This window comes from Pseudopipra pipra, chromosome 12, assembly GCF_036250125.1.
Source record: "Pseudopipra pipra isolate bDixPip1 chromosome 12, bDixPip1.hap1, whole genome shotgun sequence".
Taxonomy (NCBI): Eukaryota; Metazoa; Chordata; class Aves; order Passeriformes; family Pipridae; genus Pseudopipra; species Pseudopipra pipra.
This window is the reverse complement of record NC_087560.1, coordinates 12569440-12582422: the sequence shown is the minus strand read 5'-3', so window position 1 is coordinate 12582422 and position 12983 is coordinate 12569440. Positions and strand designations below refer to the sequence as shown.

Here is a 12983-nt window from a genome sequence, read left to right as displayed (position 1 = left end):
GGGGGCAGGGGCTCGGGATAGGAGGAGGCAGCGGCTGCCCCGCAGCGAGGGCGGCTCCTCGGTGCTGAGGGGGACAGCGGACACCCTCCCCGCCTGCCCCGGGTGCCGCTGTCCCGGCACAAAGCGCCGCTCCCGGCGGTGCCGCCTCCGGGCGCGGCCCTGCAGGGAGCGAACGCTGGCCATTGTCGGGGTTTAAAATGAGTAAATAAATGATGGCCCAGCTCCTGGGATCTAAGCTTGTGATTGTTTCTTGTTGCCTTCTATTTTTTTTTAGAGCAGGACGAAAAGTATCGTCTTGGGTAATCGATGTGATAGGAACCGAGCCCATCGCATGAGTCCTCTGATTTTGACTCGTGTCTCATCTATACTAGGTTTAGAAAATTATTAAATTTAAAGCTGGTTTACAACTTCAGAACATCTGACCACCACCACAAAAAAATGGGTTTTTCTTTGTACAGACTATTTTTCCATTATCTCAAGCAAATTATACAGATAGATGTCCACATAGCCTTGTTTCAATCTTCAATCTACTTTTTTTTCCCCCACATGGGAGCTGTTTTAATTACAAATAGCACCATCTTTTCTTCAGGCTTTCACCTTGGACTCCGAGAAGTTTAAACTTGGGAATTCAAGGAACCATCACTGTTACTGCTACTGGTACAGTTACTGACTACAATTAATATACTCAGGCTGATTAAGTGAACAGACTGCTCTTCCATTCCATCATCCAAGGTGGATCGGGTTCAGAGCAGAGGAACTAATTCTACTGAGCGAACAGTTCAACCCCAATTCTGTTACTGTATATAGTCCTGTAATCATAGAATGGTTTGGGCTGGAAGGGGCTTTGGAGATCATTTAGTTTCAACCCTACAATGAACCAGGAGCCCACTGCCCTTATGGGCACAATGTGCAAATACAAAATAAAAGCAGTCAGTGGGCAGGGGTGTGAGTTTGAGGAGGCTTTTCAAAGCCTGGACTAACTGCTGAAGTGATCAGACACTGAAGGGCCACACGGCTTGTGAACGCCAGGGAGACACGGCCCATGAAGCAGCACCTTGCCAAAAGCACACATAGCATGAGAAACAGCATAGGAGGATGTGGAATCCAAGATTTCAGCACCCCCATAAACAACCAGCCTGGTCTGCAGCCTCCACGTGTTTTATAACATTTCAGACACACTGCCAGTGCCCGAGGAACAGGAAGCAGTTAGCCCAGAGCTATTCGTGGAGCTTGTTAAATGTACAGTCCATGAAATGGGGCTTAGACAAGGACCTCTCACAGAGCTGTCCAATACCTAAGGAACTAATGAGCACATTTGCTCAGTGATTTCTCATTAAATATAATGAATATCAGGTATACTATATCAGATTGCCTTGATTAATGAGGTTTTACTAAAATATGTTTCTGCTAACTTTTGTTATTACTGGATCATGTGTACATTCACTGGAAAAAAATAAAGACTAAAGATTCAATCTTGGAATGCTGGACTTACCACATAAAATACTTTCAGTGCACTTCTACTAGGAAATACTTTCTCCAATTCTGTTTTTCTTATTAGAACAAACCAACCCAACTTACTTTCTTTAATATCTGATACTACATTTAGATATGGACCTCAAAAGTAATCTACTTTGCTTTGGTAGGCGAACAAGTTGTTAGGAATATCCAGCACTGCACCGAACAACACTATACATTTCCTTGTTGTGCACATAAAAGCTTTAGTTTGAAAGGGAAATATTTTCTGTGCTTGACTCTGACCTTGCAACTCTCTCTGTTCAGACAAAATTCTGTGTCCAGGAAGACAGAACCCACAAAGTCTGCCCGTTGTGGGTTCAGCTGCAGGACAAACACCTGTTCAGCCTCTGTTCTCTGCTGTTCCTCTTTCCCATGCAGGAAACAAAAGCCATGGAACATGTTATCACTGACAGGAGAAAATTAAATTGCATTTTCTTTTTATTGAAGCACATTGTGTTTTGATCACAGCATCTACAGAATCATACAAATATGCTTTTTATAGCTTAAGCGTTTTCATATCCCTTAACAGTTTTTATGGTCCTAGCAGCTAACACTATTATGATTGCAATACAGAACATATCCAATAATAGATGGCTACTTTCATTGTAGATTGCAAAAGTAATGCATATAATGCTTTATCTTGTAGCTTAAAGTCCCATCTAGTCAAGCCAGGGAAGGTCTCAAGCTGTGACTCATTTTTGCTTCTGCAACACACACATTTTATTAGTAGTACCTTCAATTATAAAGTTACACCTTACCAGAAAGGCAAATCTACCTCCCCCTCTTGATGTAAACTGTTTTCATTATTGAATAGGGTTGGGTCAAGCTGTAATATGAGAGGATTCAGGATGTTCTAAATTTCTGTTACTGAAGGATTCTCTTTCTCTTTTTCCTTTTTGGAACTGTATTTGTGCAAATTTCCCGTACCATTTTTTCTTATGAGCTGGGAGAAGAATGTGCATATATTTTTAGCTGCCAAAAGCTCTCTCAAGTCTTTGCTGGTGGTAGGATTTTCCATTTTAAAGTGTATTCCTATTTGTCACATTTTATTTTTCTTTGCAAATACAGTACAGTAGGGTCTTAAAAGCTTGTTCCTTGACATTCCTTGGAATGAAACCCTAGAAAGAAAAAAAACTTGACTTCATCAAGGAAAGGGCAGTGGCTTCTTGGAAGGACATATATAGACAATTAAGACATTAAACCTACAAGATGAGAAGATCAGACCTAAGCATGCCGAAGGGAGAATGAACATGCAAGGGCTGCCTGCTATGAGCACATGCTGTGTCTGGAAGAATTCATTTTAAGAACTCTACTGATACAAAAGGATGTTTAATAGTGCCCAGATGAATTAGGTGTTGTGCAAGGCAGCCTTTTAGCGATTATTTTGGAAATCTAAAATGATTGAGGTCTGGTGTGCAGCTGTGCTCTTCACAGCCTGACCAACACTACAACTGCTTTTGCACCTACTAAGAGAAGGACCATGACAATACTGTGCTAAACAATACTTGCTGAGTAACAGACCCCAGAAAACTTCAAGCAAGTTCTGAGATGACCCAGCACTCAGCATATTCTTCCCTGCTTAAAAGCACTGTCATACATTTTACAGAGTGTCAGGATATTAAGAGTTATTTTCAGTAAAACATTCAAAATCAGTGTTTTCATAGGTCAAATTACCTCAAGTGCCCTAAACGTTCCCCTGCAGAGAGAATCTAATGCCCAAGCTCTCATACACAGACAGTGCATGTGTTAATGCAGCCCTCTGAATTTACTCACAGGCAGAGTAAAACTTGAAGAAGCAGATCTGAACATGTTATCTTTAAAACCAACAAGAATATGGCTAAATCTAAAGAAAAAAAGGAAAATTTAATACTGTTACTAGCAGCATACCAAGCAGAATATGCTGTCATCTAGAGCATGAACCTTTGAATGATTCAGAATAATTTCAGCCCTCAATTTAATTTCATGCATAAAACAAGCACACACACTTGCCATCTATTAAGAGAATGTGAATTTTTGTTGAAGAGCTACTCAGACCTTGAATTCCTGGGTCTAATTTGAAAAATTAAGTCTTTAATTCAAAATTTTCCCAAATTAAGTGTTAATGGTTATGACTTGGATATGAAATTCTAATTCAGGTATAACCTTGAAATTCAGATTCTGAATTCAGTTTTTACCACAAAATAAGTCTTTACCCTGAATTGGTGTTATCCTGTGCATGCACATTTTATAAATTAAAATGTATTGACTGGATGGAGATGTTCAACAAATGACATGATAGCTTCGTATCAATACCTATCTGATGAGGTTTGGGGAGGGAGCATGACCCCTGACTGTCTAGTCATCTGCAATAAAGCTATACACTGCGATCCTTAAATTCAAAAACACCACAGAATGTTCCTGTTAGTACTCATCTTACTGCAAGACTTGCTACAGATCTGTGCTGGTTAAAACTATGTACCAGTTACACAATTTAAAGTTACCCAATTAAGAAAAGAATTACATTAAATCAATGTCAAAGAAGCTTTGCACAGTTCCCACAGGAATTCCATTTATAGTCTAATTTTCGCAATCTAAATGAAATTAATTTTGTAGTCCCAATTTAATTTTAGGTTTACAGGTCAGTTTTGGCACCTACATCTAATGTAAGTAATACATTACATGAACTTCTGATGAATTAGAGGTGCTAGGTTTAAACTGTTAATGATCAACAGCTCTCCTCACTGAACAATCAGGTGCAATGAGAGCAGTGTAGGATCAGAGACTTCTGTAAAAACATCTATTAAATTTCTCTCATGATATATAGTCAAGGAGGACAGGAAGGGGAGAAACCCAAACCCTTCTGTAGTGTCTTACAGCTGGAGGACAGAACATACCACCAAAAGTGCAATTCAGGAAGGGTGGGCCCTTACACATTTTGTTCAAAATACTGCATTCTCTTTTGATCTCAAAAAACCCAGACCTAAGAGTCTGAAGGGAGAGCCTTGGATTCTTGTTTATGCTGGACCACTGGAATGAGCAGCTTTTACCACTCTTCCATTAAGTGCTTCTGAGTTTCAAAGCAACTGACCTACAAACCTGCACCTGGCCCTTCTCACCTGCTCCGGGGAGGGAGAATGGACACAAGGAGCTACTTCACACCTAATGCTCTCCCAGGCACCAGCCTCACAACACAGGAGGTGCAGGATGGATATCCATATGTGCAGATGGTAGATAAGAACATGAAGCAGAAAGCCATTACTGACTGTATCCACATTAAATACGGCACAGGCACAAGAGGAGTTTTGTAGTTGCATTTTCCTTTCCATAAAAATGTGTCTCTTTTCCATGTCAATGTATTAAATATCCATGGTAACAGCAGGGGACAACCAATCGATTATATACGGCAAGTGGTGAAAACAACAGAGCAATAAATGGTGAAGAAAAGGACAACAAAACAAAAACCTCTTTCGCTGTATTATCTTTCAGCTGAGAAGCAGGAGCCAACCAGTATTCTGACACAACTGGGATATTTACATTACTGGTGTCTATGTAATGAACTTGTTCTTACCTTTGATACTGTGTTTTTGACTATGTCATATTAAAAAAAACAAACACAAACTGCCACATGACAACACCAAGGTTAAACCCGTATGCAAAAGCCCACCCATTTTTCTAAAAGCCATTTATTTATAGACAACAGAAGAAGAAACAAAACTTGTGGCTGTTTGCACTTTGCTGTTCCAAGTGCCCAGTTAAATGTTCCTCCAGATCTCCAGCTGTCTTTTTTTGCTACACACAGACCAAGTTCTTGGGTTGCATCCCCAGTGTATCAACCATGGCTACCTCTGCAGACTTGAGACAGACCCAAACCTCACAGTTTTAGTCTCTCATGAAGTACTGGCTCTAAGTACTGACCACAAAACACTTACTTAGCACCAAAACATTTAAGACAAAATAGATCCTACGAACAATAATCCAGTTAACACATTTGCCTTTCCTTCTGTATGACTTACCTTTCCATTGCTGCAGAAAGGAAGGCCAGCTTCTTCCAGCCTCTTCTGCAAAGTCTGACTCTGTGTTAAATTATTTCTTCCATCTGTCTCTGCCGACTATCCTCCTTTGATTTTTAGCGCAGCCAGACAAACCAGCTGCATCCCTCAGAACTGGAGCTATCATTCCTGTAATTACCACCTCATGGGTTTAGTCACATATAGCTGACACAGGGGAACCACTGAATTGCCTTTTATTCCTTCATCAGCTAGCTCCCTATTAAGTTAGATCAATACATCCATAGAGGAAAGTAATATAAAGTAGCATAACCCACTGTATAGTAACTTCCTCTCACCAACCTGGCCACATACAGTGTTCATAAAATTATTACAACCTGGTATTCTTCAGCTATTACTCAACAGTGGCTACACTGGAAAAAATCAATTCTTCCTTCACAAAAAAATATTTTACTAAGCAATAAAAGGGTCAAGTCATGTCAGATGATTCAGGAAAGAAGACTTCAGCCTCCAGTTTCTGTTGTACTAAGCACAATGCAAAATAAAGATCAATGTGACAAAAGAAGAGCTCATACAAGTAAGCCAATCTTCTGTACACTACTAAGCCACATTAAAAAGCCTTTTAATCCCTTGTATCTGAAAATGCCTGCTGGTTTGAACCCCAGAGAGTTATTTCATTTAGACTCTGTCACTGAAATCTTTTCAAAGCCAAGCATGGCCACCTGATTTTCATGTCTTCCAGGTCTTTCTACCAATTCAGTGAGCTGCCCAGGTCCTGTGGATCACCTTTGCACCCAGCAGCCATGAAATAAATGGGTATGCACACATTCTCCTTGAAAGAGATGTGCAGAACACTTATGAAGGAAATACCCACCCCAAACATGACTGAGTAAAAGTTTCCTCCTAAATCACACAGATACATGTACTGGGACTTTAAAGCATGTAACTAGCTGATCCTCAATGCTGCTCAGATTACCAGCCCAAGAGAATCTGCCTCCAAGACTGCCTTTTGGAATAAGACTTTGTGTTCATGGTAAACCCAGACCATGAGTGATTTTATACTCAGCCAGGCTGCAGTCTGTAGGAAGGATCTAACAGGCAGCTGCTCCAGGAAACGCCACTTCCATGGTAAAAATGACCAAATAAGGTGGTATTTTCTACATTATTTTTTTCAAACAGCAAAGGTCAGGTTACTCATGTAGGAGAGCTGAACACCCAGAACTACTATGGGAGGAGAATGGCATGTGGCAAGAGTGCCTTGGAGGCTGTCCACATGCAACACAGGACAATAATTACCTGTTTTCCCCCTTCCTGAGGCTGATAAGCACTGGATCAGTCTTGTGGATGGATTAAAGGAGCTCAAAGAATATTTGCTTCATATTATAGCAGTTACTAAGAGCTCTGGTGGCCCTGTCAGCTGATAGGAATGGCCATGGCTAAGGCCCAGCTGTGTTCCTGTGGAAGAAGGCTGGTGGAGGAGCCAAGCAGGACCTGTCCAAACCAAGGATCTCTCCGCTTTGTCCTTGGGGAATGGCACAAATCACACATATCATCATGGCAGGCAGCAGCATCTAAAAATGGAAAAGATTATTAGGTCATGTAACACCTCTTCTAGCCAGGGGTGAGACGTACGTTCTCTAAAATGAAGTCTTTCCAACCCTAATTAAATGTAGTCAATCCTCATTAAAGATAAACTAGGTTAATATTTATGAGAAGCATTCCTTGTGCTGTATACTATCTCACCTCACTTAAGGACATATCTGGAATCTTTTTGAAATAGTTTAGCTGGATTCTTCTGCCCATTGATTTCTATTTTTCAGAGTATTCTGAAATCATTCCTATTTATACTTTTGAAAACAAGTTACTGGCAGTAAGCCAAAATTGTTTAGGCCCAAATCATGACCTTCCTTTCAACTGCTATAATCTGACTCAAGTAAACAAAATTTCTCTCACACTGTTTTTGTGAGGAGGGATGGGTGGAGAACTGCCCTATTTTCGACACACCCATAGACCAGTATCTGCCCCTTTCCTCAAGCCTGGCTCTATTGCAAGGGCTTCCCTCACCCCCCAAATGTGTATATCCTGTTAACCCTCCACTTTGACATCTGTGTTCATCCTGCTCACGGCCCACTCTACGAGTAGGCAGCCAAGGGTTCCCCTAGCTAATGACTGAAAATATACACAAATAAAATTATCTGAAGCTCTTTAAATGCATAAATGCATGGAATCCATTAGGTGGGCTGGGTTTGTGCCACAACATCGCTGGATCTGGCCTGCAACTGCAAGCAGGGAGTTTGGTCCAATTTCCACTTATTTCAAAGTCACTTATACCCTTGCAGTAGTATGACTGTAGCAGGATGTTAACTGTGAATTGGGGCAAATGTATTTCTGGATTTCTGTAGGCTGCTAAATGCATTCTAAATGCCTAGAATTAGAAGCCTGACTTAAAAAGGGAATTCTGATTGAAAGGAGAAAAATAATATTATTATTATTTAGCTGCAGCTTAAGCTGCAGCTTAAGCTGCAGCTAAACACGTAGCAAACGTAAGATATGACTTCAATGTGGACTTTAATTTGGTGTTGATTTGATGGGGTTCAGGATTATGTTGATGGAGATATTTACTGCATAACAGGACAGAATCTGACGCGTGGGACATAAATGTTCTCATCATCATCATTTACCAAACTATACATTCCCTTTGGAAGCATCCCAGGCAGCATTAAACTCATCTTCTTGTAACTTGTTCCAGCCCAATTAGTAATTTTAATTTTATTACTGTTTAATGGCATTTACATGAATGCCTCAGATTTACTGTGTGTTAACATCTTTGACAAGAACCATCTAATAAAGTTCTTGATGTGCTGCAGAATGGAAACAGGCCAGAGAAAGTCTTTCTTGACACAGCAGTGTCAGTAGGTTTACATTTTCTCTGCTAAAGTCTAACAAACAGTAACCAGTGCTCGAAAACGATGACAGAGACACGAGAGGAACGAACCAATTCATCTTCATTGGTTTAAAAACTGGGTCAAGGCCAGTGCTGAGGGCACTATTTCTGTGTAAATAAAGATGCAGCAATACCCCATCCCGTGTGTACAGCACGCACGACAGCCAGCTGGGCACCTGGGGCAGCCGGAGCCCCGCGGGGTGCGGTGCGGCGGGCCCGCGGTGACACGGGCTCTGACCCGCCCAGGCTGACACACGCAGCGGCTTCTTCTACCTGGGCCGGGACATCCCGACACGGGCGCTCCCCGGCGCGCCGGGGACAGGGACGGGAGCTCCGACCGGAACGCCGCACTTACCTGGCGGGATGCCCGGGGCAGGGGCCGGGCAGGGAGCGGCACCCGGGGCATCTCAGCCCCGGCGGCTGGAGTGGGGGCGGCTCCTCCGTTCCCCCGCGGCATCTCCTCCGTGTCCGACATCCGAGCGCAGGACGCGCCGCCGCCCACCCGGCAGGCGCTCTCCGGCTGCCTCTCGCATTTCTCCCACCGGCCTCTCCCTCCAGCACCCCCGGTTGTTTATGTGCTCAGCGAGCCCCCGCAATGCCCCGCTCGGCGGGGCCGGGGCAGCGCCCGCGGCGGGCGGGCGGGCGGTGCCGGCGCTGCTGCCCCCTCCGCCTGGGAGGAGCGAGCGGCGGCGGGCGCGGAGCGGCGGCGGGGGGAGGGCAGGATTTAAACGAAGGGCGGTGACACCGCACAAAAGATTTCGATAGGCTCAAGTGAGGTTACAGCAAAGGCAGCGGGGCGGGGGAGCTCCCCCAGAGCCGTGCAGCGTCTGGCTGGCAGCGGCGTCGCAGCCGCCGCTTCCCAGTAGTTTGTCTGAAAGCCTGAGAAAGGGAATTTAAAGGAAGATTTCCTCCCCTTCTTCTTTTTATCTTTTTTTTTTAATTTTTTTTTTTTCCCTGGGAGTTGGCGGCTCAGCCAGGGAAGATGGCAGGAGGAGCGTCAGGCCGGGCGGGTCGCAGCATCCGCGGCTGCAGCCCGCGGCCACCACCCTTGTTTGCGGGAAGAGCCTAAGTTGGTGCGGCGGCGGCCACGGCGGGAGCCGGCGAGGAGGGCCCGGGGGCGCAGGGGATGGACCGCGGCGGCGGGGACCGAGCGCGCAGCGGCCGCGTGAATGATCGCGGCAGGAAGGAGTGAGGCAGCGGCAAAGGAAGGAGAACGGATCCGCCCGCCCGCCCCAGCACCCGGATCCGGTGGAGCTTTTTATTTTTTTTTTTTTACCCTCCTCTCTTCTGTTTTTTTCCCTTTCCCCCCCCGCCGTCCCCCGTGTCCCGGCTCCCCGCCGTGCCCCTCTCCCCTCCCGGCCCGGCTCCCCGCGGGTGCGCGGCGGGGCCGTGCGGGGCGGGCGGGCCACACCCTCCGCGGCGCTTCCTGCGAGCCGGGGCCGCGGCGGGCGCCGGGGGCGGCACATGGTGCGCAGCCGCCGCCCCTCCGGCCCCTGCGAGCTGCGCCCGGCGGGCGCTCCCCGACCGGAGGCGCCGGGGCCGCGGTAGCAACTTGGAGGGCTGCGCCCCTGCCCCAACTCCGCTCGGCGGCGGCGCGTCCCTGAGGGATTCCGGCTGCTGGAGGGAACTTCGCGCAGGATCCCCGCGGCCGGCGAGCACGGACGGGGTGCTGGGAAGGGAAGGCGAGCCAGCGTGCGAAAAGGAAAGGAAGAAATAGAGATTTGTAACTAAAGGATGCCGGACCGGGGCCCGGGGGCGCCCGGCGAGCGCCGCCCCGCCGCGGGAGCGCCGTAGGAGCGGAGGCTGGAGCGGGGCGGGCGCCCCGGCCGAGCTCGCTCCCCGCAGCAGCGGCAGCCCCGGCGCCCAGAGCCTTTTCTTGCCTCCCGGCGATTAATGGAATGATGTTGCGGAAAAGGCAGAGCGATCCTGCCGGGCTCAGTCGGGACTGCGCGGGCGGCGGAGGCGGCGGCAGCGGGGTAGCGAGCGGCATGCGAGTGCCCCCCCGGCGCTATGGCTAGCGGTGGCTCCGGCAAGTCCAGCAGCGAGGTCTCCGGCGGCGGCATCCCCAGCAGCAGCTCCCTGCAGAGGAAGAAGCTCATCTCTATCTGCGACCACTGCAAGATCAAGATGCAACTGGTGGCCGATCTGCTTCTGCTGTCGAGCGAGACCAGGCCGGTGAACACCGAGAGTCTGTCTGTCTTCGGTGAGTCCTTTGAGAAGTGCAGGGACACGATCATTGCCAGGACCAAAGGACTCTCCATCTTGACCCATGACGTCCAGAGCCAGCTCAACATGGGACGCTTCGGGGAGGTGGGGGAAAGCCTGATGGAGATGGGGGAGCTGGTGGTGTCCCTGACCGAATGCTCTGCCCACGCTGCCTACCTGGCTGCAGTGGAGACTCCGGGGGCCCAGCCTGCTATGCCTGGCTTGGTGGATCGCTACAAGGTGACCCGATGTAGGCATGAGGTGGAGCACGGCTGCGGGGTCTTGAAGACCACCCCTTTGGCAGATATGAGCCCTCAGCTCCTGCTGGAGGTTTCTCAGAACATGTCCAAGAACTTGAAATTCCTGACAGATGCCTGTGTGCTGGCCAGTGAGAAATCCAAGGATAAATTTGCTAAGGAGCAGTTCAAACTCAGTGTCAAATGTATGAGCACGAGCGCCTCTGCCCTCTTGGCGTGTGTCAAGGAGGTCAAGACCTCGCCCAGCGAGCTGACCAGGAACCGGTGCGTCTTGTTCAGTGGACCTTTGGTGCAGTCTGTCTATGCTCTGGTGGGCTTTGCCACTGAGCCCCAGTTTTTGGGTAAAGCTGCCACCATTAATCCAGAGGGCAAAGCTGTGCAAACTGCCATCCTAGGAGGAGCCATGAGTGTGGTATCTGCTTGTGTGCTCCTGACCCAATGCCTCAGGGATATAGCCCAACACCCCGAAAGTAGCACCAAAATGAGCGATTACAGGGAAAGGTTGAGGAACTCAGCTTGCGCCGTCTCCGATGGTTGCAACCTGCTATCTCAGGCACTAAGAGAAAGATCTTCACCCAGGACTTTACCGCCAGTGAACTCCAATTCTGTGAATTAACCCCCACATCTTCTGTTTAGATCCCAGTCATTGCTAAAGGAAAATAATATCCCACCTCCTTACCCTTTTTTTGTATACCAAAGAATTTGCTTGGATGAGCCCAATCCTTTGATTTCGTGTGGTGAAGAAGCAGAACATATTCGAACTATATGTACTAATAAAGGTAGCCAGTTTTGGCTTCTTTTTACTTTACTTTAAAGTTAAGCAAGTATCTGCAGATAAATTTTTCTTTATTCAACAAGGTCTTCACACAAATGGTAATAACTGTTTCAAAGTTTTTATATTTGGGGAGGTGGGGGTATCTTAAAAAAAAGGAGAAAAAAAAGAGCTTTAATCGCGCTGGGTGCGGTTTTTAAAGTTTGTCTTGTCTTGTCTTCCGAATTTCCCTTCTAAATTTTGCTGTTTGGTTGTGCAGGAAAAAGGTTACCTCAGTTCTCACTCATTTAAAAAAATGAAAAAACCCAACAACACATAGATGATGGATGTAGCTACTATTTTGTTTGTTTTTGTTTTGTATGACTTTTTTTATTTTGCATCAAGTGTTAGGTTAGAAGTGCATTTGGTGTGTAGGAGTGGAAGGACTGGAGGTTGTGATTATGTTTTCCATGTGTTGATTTCCAAACTGGGGGAAAAGCTACTGTGAGTGTTTAAACAAACAAACAAAATTACACTATAACAAAAGTGATTTTTAATTTTTTTCCAATGTCAGTTTTTATCTTGCATGTACTGGAGTATTTATTTCATCTATTAAAATGTTATGTTTCTCAGATGCCTTTCTGTGAATCTCTTAATACTTGAATAATTGAACAACTAGGCCTGTTTGCATTGTATGTCATTTCCCCCAGGGAATGGGTGGTACAAACGTAACTGGAGTTCTAGACAGCAGCATACAGGCTTCAATTCAGTTCTTTTATTTTTATAAATACTGTCCCTCCCCCAGTACTACCCCTCCTCCTCAGGAGCCTCTGACAGAGCTACTCCAGTTGTATCTGTGGACAGCTGGGCAGTGCTGTGTACACTTGGATTGCTTGGCATTGGGATTGCTCTGCACTGGGATTGCTCTGCGGAGCGCTGGTGGTGTCTGCAGCAGGGCACAGCCTGGCTTTGTTTGTCTTTATCAGCATTCGGTGTTATCTTTTGAGTTTTGTGTTTTAACTCTTGCTGATGTTGTGGACCATCTGTGTGTTAAATCTGTGACTTTCCATATTACTTCCTGAAAGACTTCACCCTGCTGGATGGCCCTGCGTGTTCTATGTGTCTGCTCGGGATTGTGAACGTTTGCCGGAGTGGGCTCTGTATTTTTCAGAGGCTTTTGTTGGAACTCCTCAGTAGAGATTTCTGTCAAAGCAGTTTGAGGTTGATGTTATAGATTACAGGAAAAGATAGCCAGCTTTTGAGGCCCAGTCCATTTCCACTTGAATTTCTTTGGAACTGAGGGCAGACCTTAGTGAGTCCACCTT

General features: G+C 46.3%; 1 protein-coding gene and 1 long non-coding RNA gene across 2 annotated transcripts; one reads left to right on the top strand and one right to left on the bottom strand.

Annotated features, from left to right (window-relative positions):
* Positions 1–1935: 1935 nt before the first annotated feature.
* LOC135420956 (uncharacterized) lies at positions 1936–5501 on the bottom strand. Its single transcript, XR_010433793.1, has 2 exons — positions 3658–5501; positions 1936–3626 (listed from the first exon to the last, which is right to left on the bottom strand). It is a non-coding gene; the product is annotated as an uncharacterized LOC135420956 (long non-coding RNA).
* Positions 5502–9192: 3691 nt separating this feature from the next.
* On the top strand, positions 9193–12292 carry TLNRD1 (talin rod domain containing 1). Its single transcript, XM_064668957.1, has one exon. The coding sequence runs from the start codon at positions 10456–10458 to the stop codon at positions 11521–11523; it is 1068 nt and encodes a 355-aa protein (XP_064525027.1). The 5' UTR covers positions 9193–10455; the 3' UTR covers positions 11524–12292.
* The last annotated feature ends 691 nt before the right edge of the window (positions 12293–12983 follow it).